The 24,106-nt window shown below is 48.5% G+C and overlaps 1 protein-coding gene across 1 annotated transcript in view; it reads right to left on the reverse strand.

Annotated features, from left to right (window-relative positions):
- LOC143182335 (uncharacterized) overlaps positions 1 to 24,106 on the reverse strand; it is a 99,609-nt gene that overhangs the window by 57,629 nt on the left and 17,874 nt on the right. The window contains exon 2 of the mRNA XM_076383287.1: positions 18,765 to 18,797. Within this exon, the coding sequence (XP_076239402.1) occupies positions 18,765 to 18,797 (33 nt within the window). The remainder of the gene's footprint in view (positions 1 to 18,764; positions 18,798 to 24,106) is intronic.

A 24,106-nucleotide genomic window follows, 5' to 3' on the forward strand; every position in this document is an offset into this window, starting at 1 on the left:
AGTCCCTGGCTGGATTTGAAATTGAGATGCGATGCAGTTGTGCATCGACCCGATGCACCGTTTCTGGAGCGTCTTGGGATTAAATTGTGGGATGTTGATTGGGGTGAAACTGATGGAGTTCTGGTGACAGGTAGGTTTCAGTATTTTGTTGATTTGATGAGAATTGGAAGAGGAAGTTTTTTAATATTCGAACATTGAGAGTTTCGCATACCTAGGTGTCTAAATTTTTATTTTTTATTGTGACCTAATAGGCATATATTTCAAAAGGGGTTACCAGCACATTCAGCTTGACAAGTTCTAGACTACTGGTAGCAACTCATTAAAAAGTAAGCGTTATATTTTAAGAACTCTTTTCATTAGTCAGACTTCAAACATTCACGAAAAAGGAATATGTAGACCTGAACAGCTCAATTAATGGAACTCTGATCAAAGTAAAGAGAAGACTTTCTATCTAATTTGGAAAAATAATTGACAGCGAAGTGTCTATCTGAAATTTCTTCTAAATTGAAATTTCTATTTCACCGAGAAGTAATAAATACTTTAATTTCAAAAGTGGCACATGGGAAGACGGACATGAAAAACGATCAAGCGTGCAATGATAATAAGAGAACGCTCTCCCCCGTGGTATCGACTAAAAAATCAGTGAAATCGACAAGCAGCACGTGCGAGGAGCGACAAACGTAAATGTGACTTTTCAAAATTCAGCTAGGGTGAATTCACAACGAACAATGTGCGCGGTGCGCAGCTGTCCCATCATTACCAGCCTCGTCACCATAACTCTTGCTGTTCAGCCGTGCGTTTGGTTCGAATGCAACGGCTGCATGCGACACAATCTTCCGTTTCTAATTCAGAGATCTGAATCACTTTGTGATCTCCACGAACTAATAAATTTCCTCGCTAAACGAGTCTCCCACTTCTCAGCCTGTCATCTCTCATAAATCATCTTCAAAAATCCTCTATTTCCAATTAGACAAACATCTTAAAACAGAGATCCATATGGGACCCTTCACTTGTGTACACATTCAAGTACCCCTTTCGCCCAGAAACTTGGACAAGACAAACAAGTGCCCATCGTTGACAGAAACAATACTCCCTGGACCAACCCTGGAGCTCATAATCGATCGTCATTCACAAAGAAAACTATGGACAGATATTCAGAACTGAGAGCTCTGTCTCTTCACAAATCGCTCCACCGTCTGCGAAATCAATTCCAAGGCAATTTGCAGAGTCTTTGAGCGCGACTCGACTGGCGCCTTAAAAGTGCGTAAATAAATAGATTCGGACGTGGGCGTAGCGCGAGGATGAGGGCCGAGGGTGAAGCTGTGGAACCGAGACAATAAGCCCGGAGGGTCCTTGGCCAGAGAACTCAAAGAGTGCCCATGCTGCGACACTCGTCCAGTAATCTAATAAAGGGGTTGCCTCCACTTTCCTCGCGCCCCCGCCGCGGCCAACACACCCTGCCACCGCCACTAGCATTCCTCCTATTTCTTCGTCTTTTCCTGGCTACCCAGAGACCTTCTCCTCGATGATTCCAAGGTAAATATTACCCCAAAAGATTTCAACGGGCGTGGGGAAATGGGCAATTTTCGCTTCTTAAAGTTGCAACTTTTTTCGAGGGATTCCTGACGTACTGTGTATTAACAGATATTGAAAAACGATGTGTCTTTTATATGATAATTGAGACTATGTATGGTGATGGACTGAGCCTAAAATTACCTCTATCTTTTTTAATAAAAATACCTACATGTTATCCTTCCTTTCTCTTCCCAGAAACGTCTCTTTTGTCTGATAAGGTTCATCGCCTACGAGAGTTACCAGAGAACTGCAACACACCCCCGCGACACTGCGCGACACTGCGCGACACTGCCCCTCAAGCTCACAGATCCTAATTGAATCTAGATTTACCTTCATAGAAAAGAAATCTAACGCGTGTCTCTGCTTCATTTCGTTTGAAATCTTATCTTCTACTCTTCTTGAAACAAGGGAGGGGGTTGTATGGAAAAAGTCTGCGTTACTACGCAAGAATATTGCGATACTCTTACGTGAAAGCATAAAAGGAACCGAAAGACGATCCATCCGATGATTATTCGACCACAATGGTGAGACGCTGTTCTTCCACGATCAACTTTATTGCGTTTCAATTCGGTCGGTGAACCGAGGAAATTTTTGCAAGGTGCACGGAATACCAGCGTATGTGGTGAGTGGGAGAAAAAAGAGGATGGTGGAGGTCTTTCAGAAAACGGCAGCTATTTACGAGGCTGAATGGAAGAGGGTCCTCGAAGGGGGCAAGGCACCCGCAGCCACCCCTCATTCCGCCCCTGAGCACCGCTATATCGACCGCCAGCTCCATTCGGCCATTCCGCATTTTAAAGGGAAAATTTCGGTTTATTCTCGGGGCCGACTTTCTTCTTTCCAGGATTATTCGGCCCGCGGACAGCTCAGATGGAAAATAACGCGACCTTTTGCTCTTGGCAGCTCTCCCCCGAAGAACGTGAGCTCGGGCAACGGTGCTCCCCGATCTCTTCATTCTTCTCTCATTTCCGTTCGAAATTTTCGTTTATCTGCGCCCACGAGCTGCGGGACATTCGACTCGAAATCATCTCGAGATCTCAACTGCGGGATTCTCACCCTCTGACTAAATCCTTCCTCTCCCTTTGACTGAATCGACACGAGTGAAGATAGTGGAAAATTGCACAGTGTGAAAACTAAAATTAAGAACGTAGAGCAATGAATCACACAATTTTTCCATCATCTTCAATTTCACTCCGAAACTTGAGACAAAGTGTCCTCCTCTTTAGTGCTCCACATTTCTAAGTTACGTCATAAGATCTCATCAATCAGAATTGTGCTATTTCCCACTAACAATTCCCGAAGCTCAAACGATCGCCATTGCGACCTGAGTCAAGTAAGAAGAATTTGAAAAGAAGCAGAGGAACGGCAGGCACTCACGAAGAGAAGGGCAGGATCGAAGAACGAAGGAACGGCGGAGGGACTGTACAAACGAGTCCTCCTCATCAGCCAGCGAATTCCGACGTTGTTTGCTCCCGTCGAAGCCGGTGCAGGAGGATGCGTGGCCGCGGCCAGGAGACAAGGAAAAAGGACTCGAACCGAGGGAGAAAGTAACTGCCAAAGGTCCCGCACGTGACGTCCTTTCCGGCCTCGTCCTGCGTCCTCCTCCTCTTCCGGTACCGCCTCGGTCGCTGTTTGTTTTAGTTATTTTATCACACGCCCGAGAAATCGGGACACCTTGCAAACATCCGCTCGTTCGTCAGAGAAATAAGAATAGATGTGAGAGACGGAATTCCAAAGATTGAGAGGAATTGCGAAATTTAAATATTCTTCAGAGAAACACGATTGACTTGTTCTCCATGCAGACTTTCTCTCACTATTCGCGCGCAATTGACGAACCATTAATTTAGCTAATTCGCGATTGGCGCTTCTATTACCCGCTTTATTGCCCAGCTAATTTATCGCGGACGCGGTTCACGCGGAAAGTTTCTTGTTCCAATTAGCATGCAGCTACCAGTCGGCGATCAACGTAACGGCGTTGCACAACGATTTGTACGCCGTGCCTACACACTTCGAATCCACCACCGAAGCGCTAATTACGTACGGATAATTACAGCTCCGCGAGTTGCACGATTCGAGGATCAGAGAACTTAAGATTTCCCATTTTTCTAAGCGAGATTTTTGCTTATCTCTGGACAACCTCCTAAGTCGTTGAACGTGTCGATCTTCACGATTGCGATACTGTTAATTCTTATCATATTGATGTGGAGTAGCTCAAAGTTCAAATACAGATCTCAGAGAATTGGAATTCAGAAGACTTGAACGTATGTGGGAAGATTTATTCGAGGATTTGAAAATTTGAAAATTTGAAAATTTGAAAATTTGAATTCAATCGTGTTACTAGGGTCTCTAGGTAGCCCTACCTTGTTATGCCAAAGGTTGAGAGATAAATACACGTTCTCCAAGGGATCAGAGGGTCGAACAAGCACATCTCATGGGTGGAACAAAAGCAAATGATGACTTGGAAAAACATTAATAATCCATCGCGGTTCAGCGAGGGGCATTCGAGCCACGGGACATCGTCTGATTTACTTTCGCCGTTCGCGTCGGCGTATTTCCTTCAAAAGTAATGTTTCCCGTACAGAGATGTAGTATCACGATCTACCGATAAATAAAACACGCGATCGCAAAGACATCGTCGATCTAGGGGCGACTCTGCCCACCCACGTGCAGCAATTCGTCCTACTGCACGCACGTGAGCACGCCTACGTGAAACGCGACGTCCATCGAGATCACTGTCCCTCTCATGGAACCAATCCTATTTTATAACAAATACCACAACTCTTCTAGCCTTAAATCTATGGCTCCAAATACCATTACGTACCTACGTTAGACATTACCTATTATCTGTTCCCTATTACAGCCAACTTTGAAACACTGAATCTCGTTCCCCCCAGCCAAAAGCTTAATTCTACCGAAGCAGAGTTCGCACACCAAATCAAACACTCGAACACACACAGTTCTCCTAATTCCCATTAAACGCCACTTAGTCCAAGGTTCATGGACCCCAGAGTTTACGACAGAAGACGGGTCCGCTGGTCCACACGGCGTCTTAGCTTTCGCTTCAGCCGCAGGACGCAGCCACAGTGTCCACCGACTGTCATCGTCGCGTCGTAACCGAGCACCGAATTCCTGGGGAGGAAATTGTTTGGTGGCGAATGTGTACGCGACAGCTGGCAACGATACCAGTAAACCGAACTCGTAAGAAACACCGTCCAGGGAGGGAATAGCCGCGGAGATCAGCTCGCGTTCGCTGAAACGGACGATAAAGCGAAGCGGAAGAGGACGGATTACAGGGGATGGGTGGTGGACGAGGAAGGATCCGTATGGGTGCTTCTCGTGCTGGTTTACGGTCGGCCAATCGCGGCGGCGTCATATCTACGCTGGACCATCCATCAACCCACGGGGAGGAGAACAACCTCTGTTCTCGACCTCGTCTGTCCTCCTACGAGTGTCATAACCTTCGCAAGCGTCACGACCTCTCCTCGATGCCTCCGCAGGAAGCTGCGCTCGGAATAGTCCCTCATCCCCTCGGTCCGGTGCTGTGTTTCACGATATCTCCTGAGTACACCCTGTTCGATTCGAACGTTGAGTGGTTAAGTACGACTTCGGCCATTCTGAGGATTTGCTAATTTTCTGGTTGCCTGTGGAAGATGTGAAGGGCGAGGACTCTGGGATGAAATGATTCTGTCAGGGATAAGTTTTGAATTCAATCGGATGGCTAATGAATCCTGAGTTGCTTAAGGGTAAGAAGCTTGTAAATGTGATTAAAATTACGGGCTAACAGTAAGTGCAGAGTAGTTGCGTCCAATTTGTCAGGAGATTAAATATAGAAAAAGTAGAGGTCGTTCGGTTGATTTGATCTAGGTATTGATTAAGTTTAAGACCTACGTCCTGTCGAGCATTTTGCATTGCCAACTAATGAATCCCCGAAAGATTGAAGAAATATCATTATTCTGAGATAGTAATGAACGTTAAATGTGCGTTAAGCCCTCCGTCCTTCCTTTAATGAGAGCCGCGTTAATGATCTTTTATGCGTGGAATTAGCTAGAGTGGTGGGTAATAAGTAATCGGAAAGAGCGTTACTCTTAACCTGAGGATATTTCCCCCTCGAGAGGATTCGCCGAATGGAGTTTTCGAATTAAGTCTATCATACCTGGAAGAACAGGTGTCTGCCGAAGGAGTCATTACAGAAGTTTTAGCGAAGCAAATTAGGTACTGTGAATGCGATTTGAAGAGATCAAAGGTCCTCCACTTTTTCACCTGTATCTCCTGCTAGGCAAAAGAACGTCTCAATCTCGATACAGGTACCAAGGCATGAGTGGTATACCGTTGGCGGTAGGGTCCGTAATATATGGCCCTTAAATCATCAGGGAAGAGTGGATATGGTCGCTGCTTCGTCTAACCAGGGTAACCTCTCCGTAAACATATCAATCAAGGCAGTGTTGAAGGCGATGCAAGTCCCCACAGGTGTTTGCATACATTAATCTAAATTTTATCATCACTCGCTCACACTTCGCTGGCAGGAAATTAGCAATTTCCCCAGCTTCTGTTGGCCATCCTGTTGAGGTAGATAAAAACGCCTTTCGCGGAATAATTTCATGAGAAAATTAATTACCTCGAATTACGCGTCCCCGTTCGAACAATGAGCGCGAGGTGAACACGAACCGAAAGATAAGCGCAAACAAAAGGTTTATGAAGGTGGTTCCAGTGAAGGAGTCGCATTCCTCGGATCAAGATCGATTCGCGAGCGGAGGTGTGCAGAACGACGCGGCGGAGGAGCAAACAATGAAGAAATAGACAACGAGCGAACCGAGACGCACGCAATTCCGATGTTGCACCAGCAGCGAACCGTTGATTCTGATGCACCGCGATCGCGTGCATTCGGTTCATTCTCCCGGGCTCGTAAATAACCTGGTGAAAATAATTTGTAGCGTTTTCCGATTCCCCTCGCGTTAACGCGAAATGCCGATCGCCACCGATGGGGCCCACCAATCTTCGCTCTCGCCTTCCCATTGGCCGCGTTTATTAGCGCAATTAAGCGATTCGATTGCAGGCCGTGGTACACAGTCTTCTTTAAACCAGCGTTACCCACCTCTGCCACTCTCTTCATTAAACAGAGCCTCGGCATGAAAAATAAAAATCCTCCCCAAACAATATCCTCCTCGACTGTGCGGGCTCCAAGCCTGAATAGACCCAATTTCGGCACGATTTCCATAAGAAGACCAGGAGTGCCTCGTATGTGAAAGGCCCTGATAATTTCGTATCCAGAAACGAAGCCCATTCCAGCCGATTATCACGGTAATCAGCCAGTACTGACAGGGCCTGTGAGTGGTAGCACCGTGGCGTCGCGGCCAGATGAAGTTGTTGCTGGCGAGCGGGTAACAATGAGTGCAGTGATAATGCGTCTCGCGGCGGTGAATGGACGAAGAAGACGTGAAAAGAAGCGGAGGCTGCAGAAGAAGGGACGACGATGCGCGCGAAGCAGTTGCCCAGGGAGATCATTAGTCCAGCTGGCTGTGGCCCCGGGTAACGCTTAACCGCTTGACAAGCGTTGCAGGGCCGTTATCGGTTTGTCCCTAATTATGCACACGTGACCACGAGCCCTCGTGGCTATCCTCGCCACCTTTCTTTTCTGCGGCGCGGATCAAGGGCCTTGCTCGAAATTAGTCGCATTGTCTTCGCTGACTCGTTCGATCAACCTTGGTGCACGCGTCAAAGAAGACACCAATGGATGGGAATGGGGCAGCTGCCACAATGCCACCTGTGCTTCCTGCTCATTTTCTGAGGCTCTATTTCACGAGATCAAATGTCAAAGGACGACCTCAGAATCTTCTGTCTAGTGTAGAGTAGATTTAGACTTTGTCTTGGGGTATGTTACGCGGAGACGTGTTCATTAAAATAGTTACACTTGATATACGCCGCGGGCTGGCTTCCTTTTAATCCCTTCAGCCCTAATGGCCTCTTCACGGCTAGCTTTTTCTCATATTTTAAGACGTCGCATGTCGGGGACGCTTCAGTTTTGAAAAACAACAACTTGGGTAGAAATGATTCTGCGTACCTTTCGAAATGACGGGAGACACCGAAAAAACGAGATAGTGCACGGAAATGGCGGAACGGAGAACGGGCGGCGGAGGATCGTGACGAGCCACGAATGTTTAGGCGGCACGATTAAAACGTCTCCCATCGTGGACCTCTGAGAATCGTATCGCGGAACGAATGCCGATCGATCCACGGCCACGGTGGGAATGCGGGTGCACCGCGTTTGATTTATGCCGCGAGCCACTTTTACGGTCGCGCGCGCGTACCTCGTCAAAGTCAACTAGAGACTTACGAGGACTGGAACAAAATTGAAAAGTACTGTATTTACTTAATATAAGATCATTCCTTACTACCGAGTTTGCGATCTCCTTCTTCAAGATCCTGTTTCGAGGTCAACTGATACTCATGACATCTTGCTTTGGTCTTATTGAAAATTATGGGTGCAAGGAGATAGAATTGATCCACTCTAAATAATTTCACATTATAGAGAATGCAGTAACAAGGCTGTTATAAGGAAATACTGTATATAGATAAGTAGTGCATGCTTAAATTTCAATGGAACCGATCTGCACAGTAACTCTCGTGTAGGTTGAGATTGTGATCTAGGGAAAAGTTCAACGTTTGAGTTTCACCGTGAGTATAGATGCTGGGTCATTGGAATTTAAGTGGAACAACCCTATAAAATCTCAAACATGCACTACTGTACCCACAACGAAGTACAGTATTTCTGTGACTTCCCTCACACCAAATCTTGCCCCAATTAATCCACCACCAATTAATCCCTCGTGCCACAAATCTCCCCAATCGGAACAGATCTAAGGATCAAAAGATGCACCTAGAAAACACATCCAAGCACTGATGCAGCCACCGCGCCGCCTCTGAATCGGCTTAATCGTGATTAATATCACGGGCTCATGCCGCATGTCGGTAATTATCTACACGTGTTTTACCGAGTCGAACGATCGGCGATCGTGGATCCAGTACGTGTGGGAACACGATCCAGGCCACGCTTGCTCGCTACCATCGACGTCTCTCTCTCCTCTTCCACCCACGCGGCTCTTTCATCGCGATCTCTCATTTCGCTACTCGCTGCTCCCCTCCTGAGCACGGAGATTCGTTCCGGGGCAAGGAAACCCCGATGTTATCGACGATAAGCGCTCACAGGATGGGGGATCGAAGGCTCGGGGCCTGGGTAACAGAGGCAACGACATCCTGCGAGGATCGTAGCGCCGTTTCTAATCGTGACTACACGAACAGACGCCTACGACTTCATCGTGAGCTGGGATCCTCCACGAGTCTGTTCGATATAAAGATTTAGCTGAAGAAAATTGCTGAAGAAAAACAGCGAAGACAAGAGTCGCGCTGAGAGCCCCTGCGTCCGAGTCAAGAATCGCTGGAAGCTGCCTTTCCATTTTTGCGCGGTCCATTACTGGCGCGAACACGGCTCGACAAATAAGCCGCGTAATAAGCACCCTCTCGCGCTGTAATTAGAACGATATTAACAACGAAGCCGCGCGCGGCCGTAACAGCCGCCTAATCGATTCGCGTTACACCAGGATGTTCCGTGGCTCGCCGGCGGCAGCTCTTCGAGGTACAAAGTCAGCAGGCACAGTGGTTCGGAGCGCAAGAAACGAAGTAAGACGCTTGGGACAAAGAGTCGGGGCCTCGGTGAAACGTAACGCGCGATGACAAATGGCGCAAAGCGCGGGGATCAATCTCTGGCGTACTCAGACACCTCCGTGGGCTATGACAAGCGGGGGGAGACTGCCTCGCCCCCCTTCTAGGAGAAGATAAAAATGACAGGAGAGTGGGAGACGAAGGCAGGCATTACCATATAGCAGCGTGACTCCGCGAGCGTCCGCGGGGCCTCATCTGAATAAATATCGTATTATAATTAAAGGAATCGTTCGACCCATAAATCAATGAGGTCGGTTTATATATCAGGCCCCGCGTATGGAGAGCGCATCGGTGCAGCGGGCCGCGTGGATCGGGCCCTGCACTCGCCGTGGGGAGTCCCCCTATGCTAATGGCGCCCTCTCACGAAGCGCGAGGGCTGACAGAGCCGCGGAACAGGGATAGAGATATGCACCGTGGCTCCGCCACGATCGTGTTCGGCCCTGACCTGCGAGGGGGCTTCATCCCCTCCTCCCTCTCACGCCCCGCGAAGTACACCTCTGCCGATCCCACAAGGGCCTCTGATCTTCGCCGCCCGCGACCGCTTATCAATTTGTTAGCGAGCGCTGTTTGTTAAATCAAATCAAGGGCTCGCACGCCGGGCCGATAAATAATCCTGCTTAATATGTGCCTCGGCTCCCCTGCTCCCTCATGTGTGTACACATTACACCCACGTACACGGAGAGCCGGGGGAGGCCCTTGGGGTTGGGAGTGAGAGTACACGCGTTCCCATCCACGTGGTTTATTGATCCATCGATCGATCGCCGTGGATCGCCGCGCGGTTCGCGCTGCCAACCTCTGTCGGCGCAGAACCGCTTGTCAGTGCTCGATCGAGCTATCGACTCGGAGTGATTGAGCCTGATTTGCGGGTAGACCGCCGGCTGATTTATTGGCCAACTAGGAGGGTAGATGCCTTTGAGGCTGATCGAAGTCTGGAGGAGATTCGAGGTCGGAGAAATGCGTCTTCCGGTTTCGGAGAGGAGGAACTTTGGAGTTGAGAAAATAACGTTATTAGGAAGACTGGCTGATGTTTCTTGAAGAATCCAATTCGAGCAAACAGTACTGGGTAGAGGAACAGAGTTCTTCAGTTTGCTTTCGCTGAGATTCACATAGACCACTAGCTTAATTGACAGTAGCTACATAAATAATATAGGTACAGATGTACTACTCTAACCCAGGTCGACTGAATAATCCTTCATCAGAATCCTCGTCCAAAGATCTTGAGATGTTAAAGGATTACTAATAGTAAATAGTTGTCCATAATTTCCATATGGCCATCAAATCAGAGCCCCGCCGCTTAATTCCTCGGACAAAGGTCCAGCCTTATGTGCCCATCCAGGGCGTTTATTATGACGAGTCTGGACGCAGCGTGGACGCACGGTAGTTTATTTGGGCGAAGACGGGGCCCGGATTTGCGGCCCTGTACGAATTAACGGCGCGGCCGCGATTAACAAAGGGCGATACAAATTAGATTAAATCGCCGTAGGGGGCGGCATCACGGTGGAGAAAGGCGAGTGATGATACCGCTTGATAAATAGACGAACGTCATGCGATGGTTAAACGGAGTCTGCGTCCCTTCTGGCCGAGGAATGCCGTGGCGACTACCCTGCGCCTTAGCACGATTCTACGTCTTGTCTGAACAATGAATATCTTTCTTTTAGGAGTCGAAAATTACGAACAGAGATTCAGGTTCATCGATATCCACAGTATTCTAGAGTACTCTTGTAAGCAGCTATTACAGAAAGCTCTCAGATGGACATGTATCTTTACCCAATGATTAGGCGAGCTTCGTTCCAGGATGTTCGCTGATTAATCGATCGTTGAATATTGAAACGGTATCTCCGTATTATATGGAGAAGATTACCAATTTCTCCTCACTATTAGGATCGATTAATTTTACAGAGTAACAGTTTATCGTGAGTGCCGTCGATTCTAGGAAACTCCAGTGAGATAAAGACGAGTAGAACTACTTCGAGCCCTAATCATCGATCGTAATCCTCGGTGAACGAAGAGCGTAAGATACTTCCCTGAACATAGAGGAATATGTGATAATGCAGGGAGAGGCATCCCAATGGAAGTATCGCGGAGAAGGCAGAAGATGATGAAGGAGAACGCAAAACGCGGGACAAGAAATCCAACGAACACACCCCCCGAAACGTTTGGCGAAGCTGGTCCCAGCGGCCCGCCGGCTGGCCAATATTTAATTACAGATAATTACCGGTTATAATGCGCGGCAGATCGGCGGCCTGCCGTTTAATTGATCGGCTTTACGGCCTGATTTGTGTATCTGCCGTTCGTGCGATCCGCCGTTAAACCCCAGGCCGATTTTTAATCCTCGGCTTTCGTGGCTCGGGACGCGTATGCCTGCCGGTGCATCCTCCCTATCCCACCATTATTTAAGCGGTATTACGTAATCCACCCACCTCGCTGACCCACGGTTTATTACGCGTCCATCGCGTATCGATGGCTGTGCAACCGCGAGATTTAGTTTATGTGCTGTACTGTGCTATATTTGGTGAGAGAGACGGGATATTATGTAAATTGAAGAGACAGGCGATGTATCTGCAGTATGGATCCATGGATCTATGGAAGTGTGGATCACAGAGAATTGTGGACTCCTTGGAACCGTGTACCTCATGGAATCGTGGACCCCATGGAACCATGGACCCTATGGATCCACGAATCTATGCACCTATGCACCAATGCATCCACTAACTGCATTGTTCTTTCAATAATATGAGATACAATGAGTATCGACAAGAATCTACTACAGGGAGGTTTGAGAATCCCTGATCCAATAAATTGTCGGCAGATCAGGGGTATCCTCGCGGAGGTGGAGCGGTATTTCTCCAAGACGCGAGAGAAAGAGGTGCAAGGGGTCGAGAGACTGTTCGATCGTCTATTGCATTATTACCGCGTAACCCTTCCTCTCCCTGAGGATCTGGCTCATCTGACGCAGTGGCCGTGGTACATGTAAAAGTTTCGCTGGTAAAACACGAAAGTTCGGCACGGTCGGCTCCCTTTGCCGAGGTCGAGGCATGCAGATCTAACACGAAATATCATTAATAGTCGTTTGCCGGATGACCGAGCTCGGTAATCGTCTCTTCTGCGGTTCGGATCGGATCCCACTGGAAACCGCAACACGCCGACGATACCGATGTGAGGCAACTCCTTTCGACTGGTAATTTATGTTCATGAACTCTGAATTGCCCAGGGCGAACGAAAATATCTCCTCAAAATTTACCTAAATCTACTAAATGCAACTTTATCAGCTATTTTTACATCGGAACAGAAGAAGGGTTCCACGTGTGAGGCCTGCTCCATTTTGATGACCGTTCCAGTAAGTCATAAACACTGTCTTCAAGACACTGTCACTTTCGATGTATCTTCACTGAGCTGGCATCCCTAACGACCTGGGCCTTCTCGTTTTACACTTTAGGGCTCTATCTCATCTCGCGATTTTGCCCATTTCTTCAACAGCACACCTGGTGCACGCAGGAAGGAAGGCCAATCCCACGCAGAATGTCCACGCCGCGCGATGAGGTCTCGCGACGGTGTCATTGTTCGTTTGATTGCTCCTGGCCAACTCCTGACCGCTCACACGCGGCCTGCCTTTTATTAGTCGTCGATTAGCCTCGCTGTACGAGGTCCACGCAAAGGGGAACCACTACGAGCGACGTCTGAGATCGTCATCGTTTTCGATAAAAAAGTCTGAAGCCTGAGCCGAGTGGCTCGACTTCGAAGTCTTCTGAAGAAGTTGAAGACGCGTCAGACACCGATAGATGGCACTAGCTCCTAGTCGTGAGGTCCCATTTCCCTTCCAAGTCCCAACTATGTGGTCTCCAGCTAATTGTAAGATACAACAGACCTTTCGATAACTGAAACTGTAATCAATCTAATCATGAAGATCTCAAAGAGAAGTGCTCAGCTGGTAATTGGAATATTTTACTTGACCAACCCAGCGCCCAATTTAATTAGACGAAGATTCAGAGGCCCAGCCGAGTGGCAGAGGCCCAATAACAATAATAAAGCCTGCCAGTGGAAAAGAGCAGCGTCCATTAGTTACGTTGGGAGAACCCCCGATGGAACGAACCTGCTCCAGATATTCTCGTCTGGCAGTGCATCGTCATCGTCGTTCGTCCCGATACAAAGACAACGCCGCCATGACGGACGGACAGGGGGCAGAAAAAGTGGCTATGCTAAATAATAGTCCTGGCGGCGGTTCGTTGCTCGGCTCTCGCATAGTTCATTCATGAATCCGGATTCAGTGTTCCTTTAGCGGCCAGGTCTGCAACTGCACCGACGTTCCCCGCAGGGATCTCGACCGAGAGAGGGAGGGGAAGGACGTTGAAAAACGAAACGCAGAAGAAACTCTGGCGAGCGATCTGCGCTTTGCATCCAGCTCATCCGGCTATCAATATCGAATCATTTGTTAATCGAGGTCGTCGGATATCTAATGGACGACCCCATCAGCGGGGATAGAATGCTGAGATGATTTTTCATTTCCCTGGGCGGAGGATGACTTCAAATTGAGTTTCACCGAGCTAGAGTTTCCTCTAAAAGTGGAACAGAAATTGAGACCTGGTTCGAGTGAACTAGATTCTGATGAAGATCGAGACTTTCGATCGAATTTACGAGTCTACGTTGTCGAAGAATATGAAGATTATTCGAGTCCCTTTCTTTCGTTTAATATCCTTCGCGAGAACAGAGGATGACTGCCGGATGTGGATACCTGTTCCAGGGTCCCTCGTCACAGAAACATCAACGGAACCCACGAATTTGCGTAGGACATTGGGAATTATTATGATGAGATTGCCTGACGAACCGAACTGCACCAGGGGCCTGGCGCTTTTTTCAGTGTCCTCTTTCAGGAGGATCCAGGGGCCCTCTGGGCTCTCTTAATGGGGGCCAAAGGACTGCCTGAATGACACCATCGTCTGGTAGTTCTGCTACTAAAATGACGGGGACGTCGACGTGGTCGTACGAAGGCCAGGTAGTCCCCAGGAGCGTCGCGATAGGCTTTTGACATCAGGTGACGAAGGTGAACAGATATTGGGCCCGAGATCTGACGGATAAGAGAAATACAGACGTTCCTCTTCTCAGCGCAAGTGTTAACAAGATCCAGGAACTTTTCGTCCCCCCTAGGGATCTCTTTATCCTCCAAGAAGCAGTAGACTCTAAACCAATCTCCTGAAGATTAACCATCAAGACATCAGAGGACCCAATCTAGAAGGACATTTGCGATCTGCGTGCAATCTGCACTTTCTGGCTAAAGAATATGCACAAAGCTTCTGTATAAGCGTATTTCTGGAAGAAAATTTATTCAACGCTTGAAAAATTCATTCGACCGATGCGCCAGCCTCCAGACCAGTTGAACCTCGTTGACCATCCTGGAATAGGCAAAGGAGTCGCGAGATGCTCTCAAGACGACTCGGACGTTTTTCTTGCTCACCTATCAAACGAGTTTGACGGAGGTCGGTGTGTTAGCCAAGGAGAAAGAAAGGGTCTGCTAACGGGACAAACGAGCGATCCAGCCACCGTACAGTACATTCCGATACGTAACGGAGAAAAGTGTGTACATCGGTCTGTACAGTCGGCGAGCGATCGTACGCAAGCGGGTATAAAAAGTTTCCTGGAAACGTTCGCGAGTAACGTGCATATAAAATTCGAGAAATTTCAACCGGGTGAAGCAGGCTGGCTTGTGTACCAGCTCGTGGAACTGCTGTTCGTGGAAACAGTAAAATCCCTGCACCGCGTCGCGAGAGATGCGTTTATGTAGAAACGGTGCATGTCGCATCGTGTCTCAAGCAGGAAGAGAGAAAAAGCAACGATTTCTCCCTTTTTTGTCGTCCATTGGAACATTGCGCAACCCTCAGTTCCGCTGATGCCACGAGACAACAATTTTTTCTGGTAACTTTGAAAGAATCGAAGTGGAGGCACCGTCGATGGCCAACCGAAAAATTTCGCCTTCTACCCCCTACCATCTGCCTGCGCCATTTCCTGCTCGCAGAGTGCCTCCCGTAATCATTATTATTCGCAGCCAAATAGCCGGTGGCTCTCTCTCGGCACTGATTGGTCTCCCTATCTCGAAAATACCAATTCCGCTGAGCCGTACTGGCGCATTAAAGCTCGTTTGGCGCACTTGGGATTAACCATCTTCGTTGCTATTGTTTGATGGCGGGGAGCTGCCTTGCTTCGGGAGAGGAGTGCTTATCAACTAAATTATTCCCACAATTTTTACGATCGCCTCTGCATCGGACCACCTAATTGTCAAGCGCTTGACGAAGTCGTTTCCAATACAAGAGCAGGTTGAAACGACCCAACATCGAATACAGTCAAACCTCAACAACTTATTCCAATGCTTAATTAAAGGTAAACCAGAAGAAAAGCAATAGTAGAAAAGAAAATGATCTCGGTCTCCACCTAATATTTATACAGCTGAGTAGCTTCAGATCAGTTCTTCAGGTCTCAAGAATTAACACGTTCCCTGTCCATCCTCCCAGCACATACACCCATTACCACAGACCATACAAGTAACCCCTAATTAGACTCCACTCCATCCCCGACTCCACGTTGGTGGGGATTAAAACGTCAAACGACATTCCGCGGTTGTTTCACGCTCGCAACACGCCCGCATGGAACTTCCGCCAATTACCAGCGGCAAGCAGGAGAGGAGGGAAGAAGGAGGGTGGTCGACGAGGAGGATGATGTACGGCGAATGCAAAGCACCGACAAGGTCGCGGATTCGGAATGAACCTAGTCGTGGCTGCCCCGTCACCTTCCTCGCAGGTAGTCAGGAAAGTTGGACAGAGAGAGGAGGATCCAGGAAGGTGAACAGAGAGAAAGAGACGAGCAGGAAGGCGGACAGCAGCCACGCAGGGGGAGGAGAAGGAGGTGCAGGGACGGCGAAGAGGAGAGTAAAGGCCCCGGGCGAGGTCACCCACCGCCCCCGCCCTCTCACTCCCCCGCACACCCTGATTACCCGCAGCCGGGGGCGGGACACACTGTAATGAGCATCGAAGAGGTGCTCAACCTCGGCTCGCTTGAATTTTCCCCGTTCAGAGTGGAGGAAATGGAAGCAGATTACCTTGGAGCTGTTCTGAAATCCTTAACCCTTAATCCTCTTAACCCTAATTTGGTTGTTTTAATGAAAGAACGGTGGCAATTTCGAAGGATCCTCACTTTGATATATAGATCTCATTCTGAGGATATTAGGAATAAGAATCACGCTCAAGTATTTTTTTCTCATTTCCTTTATGAAGTGTTACTAATTTCCCTCCATTTGGCCTCTAACAATCGTAAGAAAAAAAGTTCCCTCAGAATTATCCTCCCACTAGCTTAGTACTCGTATCAGTTCTAATCTAATCACCCTGTTGCATCCAGGGTCTCCCAGAACGGAAGAGGGACAGGACGCAAGACGGATCGACAGTAATACGAGCCCGATCAGAAGGTACCCGCTGAGAAGGTCGCGCGCGCGCGAGAGGGGACAAGCTGAATACAAGAGTAGCCTAGTTGGCTGTCGGCGAAGACACCCGGATGATCGAGCGATGTTATTTTAAGTTTTCCGTGGGGGCTCTCCCATCTTGTCCTAATCGGCTGTCAGCCACCCCCGTCTGGGGTCGCAGGCCACCCCCAGGACACGACGTGCCGACGCTGTTCTCGCGCTGTACGTGACGGGGAGAGAGAAAGGGACAGAGGCGAGGAGAGACCCAGCAGGACCCCCCGCGGACAGGACTCGCCCCTTCACGAGATTCGCGCGGAGGAATCATACCCCTCGAGGGGTTGGATTCAAAACGCTTTACACTCTCATAACCGAGGACCTGTTGATTCGTCGGCGTCGAAAATCGCCGCCACCCCTGTCTATCGCGGCGTTTCACCACGTGCTTCGTCATCGCGATCAACTACGGGCCGATCCTCGTCTGGGCCAGGCCTCGAGACGAGGTTTTAGTGGGCAATATTTTAGTGGATAATGCAGATATAAGAGAAGGAGCTCGGCTACTCGCTAATGTCTTTTTACTCGGGAACCATGCTCATGAAGATTCCATAAGCGCGTTTAATCGGTCCCCTCCGACTATCGCCGCGATTATTGCGCTTGATGAGTATTCCGCGGACAAATTAGTTATCAGTGTGCAACACTCGAGTCGCCCAGGCATTGCGAAATTTGTTACACTGGCGTCGAGCTGCTCGCTGGCCTGATAAGAGCGAGTTAAAGTGACCCTATCGGCCTATAAATATTCCTCGCGGAGGCATAATAAAAGGCATACTAAAAATTATCGCTGCGTCGGGACTCCTGAAATTCCATGGGCTCGTGGACCCAGGGACCGTGGAAGATGAAGTCGCTCCAGGAAAGTTGGAACGACCTCGGCCTCCTCTGCGGCTCGTTTGATGGACCTCCTCTGTCTCCCGCTGTCCCTCTCGTCCCTCTGGCGCATTTCCACCGGATACCCTGCCGTCGAGTTTCGTGGCACATATTGTATACCTGCGGAAAGGAGGCAGGAACAGGAGGAAACCGAGGGACGAAGAGAGGGACAGCGCTTTCTCGAAGGCAGCGTGCTTATTGCGTGATATTAGCCACGGTGGCTGCAGGGGTAATCATAATCTCGAAAGAGGGACAAAACACAGGCCCCGAATCGCATAACGCTGAATTTTACGACTTCTGGCATAGAGGACGACCGACCGGACGCAACGCGACTTTTTACCGACTCCCTCGAGCGACTGTTACGCCGCTGATGTCAACAAGAAGGTGCTGGAAAGCGGGGACCTCCACCCCCGTCGAAAGACAACCAACGTCTGCTAGACTAATTCTTTTTTGGCAAATTAGGAGACTTAATGCTCGTAAAAAGATGGCTTTGGGGACATTTGGGGAAATTGGGGAACAGTACATGATAGATCCCATGTTTCAATATTCAAATAAAAAATCTTTCAATCAATGTAACTGTGTACTAAATATATATAAGTGCCTCTAAACTTTAAATTAAGGATCCCCTTCTCTATACTTGCCCACTTCCAATAAAGTCACAACACCGTCCCCATCACATTGCCATTCAAGAGTGGTCGTCAGAAGTGCGAATCAACAGGCGATTTCGAATCGAAAGCGAGAGGACGTAAAATAAATCGCCAGCCGGTCGCGCTTTCTATCGGAAACGGTCGTTCCGAGAATCCGCTCTGATTTACGTGTTTGCATAAACGGTGCTGCCATTTCCAGGTAATAAAGAAGAAAAGGGAAAATCGAAGGAGGGGGAGGTGAAGAAGTTGAGATCATTTCACCGTTACACTGGGAATTTCGCAATATGAACACTGTAAATGGTTGGAAATGAACGGGCCGCTGATTGGAAACCTCGAATCGTCCATGTAATGATCAGGGGCATTTTTTCACGGAAGAGGTGGAATAAGACGATTTCCGTGATACTTTTCCGCGAGATAGTAAGTACGATCGCCTAGTTTCCGCGGGATTCAGATTAAGATCATGAGTCACTCACCGTACGGTCGATCCACGACGGGCTCGCATGAGTCTGGAACAGAAAGGGGAACCAAAGTTTGTTAGGAAACGCATTCTTCTGTTGCATAGTCACTTGCATGCAATCAAACCGCGGAATCCGCGAGCAGGGACCCTCGGCGAAATCCCTACGCGATAAAATTGAATTCTACGAGGATATTTGCTCCTTTCTCTGCGAGTCATTTCTTACGACTTTATTTACATTCTTTCGTTCAAGAGAGATCATTTACTCCATCTAGTAATAACTATGTTGCAATCTTCGGACGATCGGCACAACACTGGCGCATACAGGCCATTATCTTTTTCAATTTGCATATAGTAGATACATAGGTGCATTTATCTGTGCAGTAGAGGTGCAGGCTAATGGAGGCCTTCGACTCCCTCGCGTCTGATCAAGCGAAATTACGAGCAATTTGCGCTTTGACGGGGACAATTCAATCTTGTCTTGCAATATCTTTAGTCTGACAATTTAATGCAGCGGGTTTTGAAATGAGTCATCAATGAGAAGGAGACGGAGTTGCGTGTCTAGTCACTTGATATTTGAAGATTGATGAAAAATGAATGGCGTGAAGTAATTGCAAGGTTTTTAGGCTTAAACGAAGAAGTATTGAGGCACGTGACAGGGGCAGAGGCCCTTGCAAAAAGCAGGAAATTTTAATGACATACCCGTGGACAGGAGATCGGCTTAGCAGGAGCTGCTAAATGTCTCACTCAAGACGATCATATATACGAGACTCTAATAGCAGTCGCTAGAACGCTAGGTAGGTCATCGGATGTCATAAACGCCCGACGAAGTTTCTTCGGTGGTGCAGCGCGTGTTAATAGCCTCATTAGATGTCACAGCACACTGACGTATGCGGCCACCAGTGGACCACTGGCCTAAACGTGATCCTCAATAAAGAAACACTATAAGCCACTCTCTCTTTTACATAGCGAAGGAAGTACTGTCGAAAAAGAATAATCACTCAAGAATGTTCCTTTTCTTGGGCAAAATCTTTGAATTCTGAATGACGATTCAGTGAAACCAATCGTCCATGCGAGTAGTGGAGATGGGCTGGGCCTGGCAGGCACCCTGATCGAAAGTAGAGATTAGATTCGACAGGACGAGACATTCTACATCTGCTATGTATGTCGACGACAAAGAAGACATGAACGATATTAGGACTCCTCAATAGACTCATAAGCAGTAGGTACTCAAATTATTAAACTACTTGCTCTTAGTCTATTAGAGCTGAATTCAAGACGAATTAAACTCCAAAGTACAACCTTAATCGCACCGACAAGTGCATCAGCAACAGACATACGTAAGCCTCTAACTCGATAGCCTCCAACTTATTATGCAAGCTCATAAAAAACTTCCTAAAAATCCAGGAACACCACCATCAACCCTCCCAATTTTCCTTCAGAAAAAACTTACAAAAAATAAAGAACTCCAGTCCCCAAGTGAAGTTCGAAAAGCAGTTCCTACCGACGAGCGTTTGGTCAGCGAGCAATCACGGCTTAGCGGCGTCGTATTCTAATATTTCCCGTGAACAGCTCGGCGAGCCGTCACGAATTCTAATTCAGTAGCCGGTCGTCTCAGGCCCAGGAGGTGCCAACGGGGTCGCACGCGATAGTCGATAAATATTAAACGACTTTCCACCTGCCGTTGTCGCCGTGGGTCGCGGCTCGCTCGCGTCCCCAGCGGTGGGAGGCGAGCGGGAGACTTCCGAGAGGGAGATGACTGAATGTTAATTAGCGAGGCGTGACAAGTGTTAAGCAATCCATCCATCTACCGCGCAAGGGGGGAGGAGCCCGCCCTAACGCTCGACTAATTAACGCGACACACACCGTCGAGCCTCGTCCCTCGCAATTACCGAACGATTTGACTGTTAACCCCGAGTCGAAAGTGAAACCGAATTTCGTGGGCCCCTCGCGTTCCCCGGAAGCCGCGGGTTCGCTTTCGCGGGACGTAACCGTGTCTTCGAGCGATTCATCATTCTATGACAAGCGTGCTCGCTCGTTGTTGCGTTCGAAAACGCTACGATGGAAACGATTCCCTCCTTTGCTCTTGCTTTCTTCCAGTCCCTGGCTTTTGAGGCTATCGAGTGTTTTGGGAAGATTGATGAAAAGTGGGGTCTGAGGCTCTACTTTTTAGTGGGCACACTTTGGTGTCACCGAAAATCCTGAGTCACAATCACTGTAGGGACTCTGGCAATGAGAATACGAAGAGAAAATACTGTCGAGTTCCTCGTTAACTGATCACAGGCAGATAGATCTTCCTCGTCAAAGTTGAATAGTAATGTTAACGTGGTATCCCTTCACTAGAGCTGATTAGCACAGCTAGCGGACAGCAGGTAACTCTCAGCGAAGAATGATGTACGATTCTGTCGATTCAATTTACGTTTCTTTTTTTCCTGGCGCGATAGACGAGCTAGAGAAGGACGGAGTTGGTTGACGTGTGTCAAAAGCAAGATTCGAGTCCCCTCGATCGAAGGGTCGACGGGCGGTCGAGTTGCCGAATCACAGCCAACTGGAGTCTCCATTCGGGATAGATGTATCAGTGTAATTAACAACAAACAATGGCCGTGAGACGCGCGCGCTCGATATCGTATATTAATCGATTAGCCAGCTCGTCGGGGCCCCGAAGATATGCGCCGGGACTGGTTGTTAATCATCACCGCGGGTGCGTTTCTGCTTCTTTTCTTTTTCATCGTGAGAGAGAACGAGCGATCGAGGCAGCCGCCGCCACGTACGATTCGCCTTAAGCCTCTCTTCGGGTCTAACCACCTTTGTGACGCGTCGTTTCACCGCTCGCGTATCACGGCCACCGTGACTACAGAACTTACAACCTACATTGTAGTCTCGCTCTCGTGACTGATCTCGCGTTTCGATTAATTTTTTGCCGCGACTGTACGCTCCGCTATGCAGGTCTCTCGAAACGGGACAGTACTCACAAGAGTATCTTCCGAGACACCTTTCAGAGCAACGAGAAACTGGTGGGTCCCGAAAAATCTTGAGACGAGACAATAGTAAGTGGGATGATGAAGCTAATTTTCTTAGAGAATAGAGATCCTTCTGAAGGCAATTTGAAAGTTGATGACTCAATTCTGTGATGACTGTGGAATAAGTAATTTCAATACTTGTGAGTCTATAACGCGAAGATCCCCTTTAGCGAACGTTTGTATTCCTGAAGAGGTGGTCATCGTGAAACTTTGTTTCCGTGCGCCTCGGGGGTACGCGAAAGCCCCGAATCATTAGCGATTATCGATGACCATCAATGTGGAACAGCCTACGAGCCGTCATCAATTAGAGTTAAATAATAGCTCGAGTTGTCCATCCGTTAACTGGCTCGTCGAACCCGCTTCCGGGATCTTACTTCCATCGACTATTCTATTCGCTTTAATTCATTATCGGAGCGACATGTCGGGACGAAGAGCACCACGGAAAGGAAACCCTATTGAGTTTCATAATTTCATGAGGATCGATCCAGTCTCACGCTCGTCAGAACGCCCCCTTTCCTTCTAGGAACCTATGACTCCTTAGCCAAGAAAAATTCGCAATTCTCAGAATCACAAAATCTTACCTTTTTCTTTAATTAAAAAGCTTTTCATTTACAGGTAATTCCTACCATTCTAACCTTAATCCCACCTACTAGTAAACACGTTCCAAGGCCAACCATCCAAGCACACGTGTCAATACAACCCACACGCAGCTGTCACCGCGAAAATCGTAAGTGACGTGTGCCGAGGTCTTCGACACCTTGCGATTCCATTCACAGTCCTCGCCTTGCACCTCGAATCGAGAAACGACGGCCGACCAGTCACGTACGATTCTACGATTAGCTACGCGAGTTCCCAGAGCCTTGTTCCATTGACAAACAGTCAACAGATCCCCCTGAACTCCGCGATCGCCGAGAGCCACGGGTCACCGTGTGAAACCCGAGGATCAAAGGCGAGACCTCTCGAGGTTCTAGATTCTATCAATTAAACGGGAGAAACTTTCGCCAGATAAGATCCTTCCACGATTCATCCGGTTGTCAGACGGCTGAATGCAGACGATGGCTCGGGTGGTCGGTTCGATGAGTCGACGCGTCTGTTAATCAGACTCTCGTTGCAGAGATTCAGTAATCAAGAGATCGTTACTTCTTTTCGCGCGCAGTGAAAGGCCCGCAACGACGTCTAATTACCAGGACAAACCTCGACAATTTTATATCCGCGTTGCATGGTGGGGTCTGAGTCACCTTTCCTCTCTACTTGGCTAGAACAGTTCCGTCGTCACTGGTTCTGTTCCCAGTTAGCGAATGGAAGTGTGGGTCTTTTAGCAAGTGTGTTAAAAGTATCCACTGACTCAATAGTACATTGAGACATGACACAGACTCGCAGAAATCTGTGGTTGTAAGGCAAAATGACCTAAGTCTAAATCTAAAATTTCAACTTTAATTTCCAGATAAACTGATCACTCTTTATACTCTTAGCCTCAAGACTAATTTTTCTAAAATCTGATACAGACACTTGTCTCACAGTCACATAAATATCCGAACAGGTCTTCTATTCCAAAATAACTAACTATCTCATCATTCTCCCTAAGGCCCCCATAGTTAATTCACCTCTCCACACTCGGGGCCCAAAAAGCCCAGAACAGTCTACCAAATGTTCGCGAGTCCCCCTTTCAAATCGAAAACAATCGACCCCAAGCGTTGGCCAGCCTGATGGCCCCCAATATTACTCCCAAAAAATGCTCAGACCTACGACGAATCTGCAGAAGCCTGATCGCGCACCTGCTCCCGTGGTTCTGCGAGCTGCGACGAATTTCTTCTTCCTCCTTGCCGCGACTCGGCGATATTCGTCTCGGGAGCGTGAAATCGCGAGCAAGGGAGCGTCTAAGTTGGCTCACAGGGCCCAAAGGGCAGAGGATCGGGCCTGCCCCCGGCTAACAATCCGTCACCGTGCTGTCTTGCGTCGAGAGCCCGGACGTCACGGAAGCGAGGCTCGAAGGCGAGCGGAGTGAGTCACTGGCGACGCTGGAAGGAGTACGTGGGACGGAAGATGGGGCCTTAATGTATGCGTACGTGTGTACGCGAGGAGGAGAGGCGAGATCGGCGAAAGAAAGGGCAAACTGGCCCGTGGGGAGTGAGGAGGGGGCGGCAGAGCTCGAGATGAGGTAGTAAAGTCAACGGTTGCCGCCCCGGCAAAAAACTCAAATTGATCAAAATGAGAGTTACGTGGTGGCAAAAAAGTAAGCGACCACGGTGGCAGGCACGCATTTCGTGCCAGGAGAGAGTTTAGGTAGCGACGGCTTCGAGAGAACCGCGACCGACAATAGACCTTCTCTGTAAGCCATGGA

The sequence above is a fragment of the Calliopsis andreniformis genome, chromosome 8 (genome assembly GCF_051401765.1).
Source record: "Calliopsis andreniformis isolate RMS-2024a chromosome 8, iyCalAndr_principal, whole genome shotgun sequence".
In the NCBI taxonomy this organism is placed as follows: Eukaryota; Metazoa; Arthropoda; class Insecta; order Hymenoptera; family Andrenidae; genus Calliopsis; species Calliopsis andreniformis.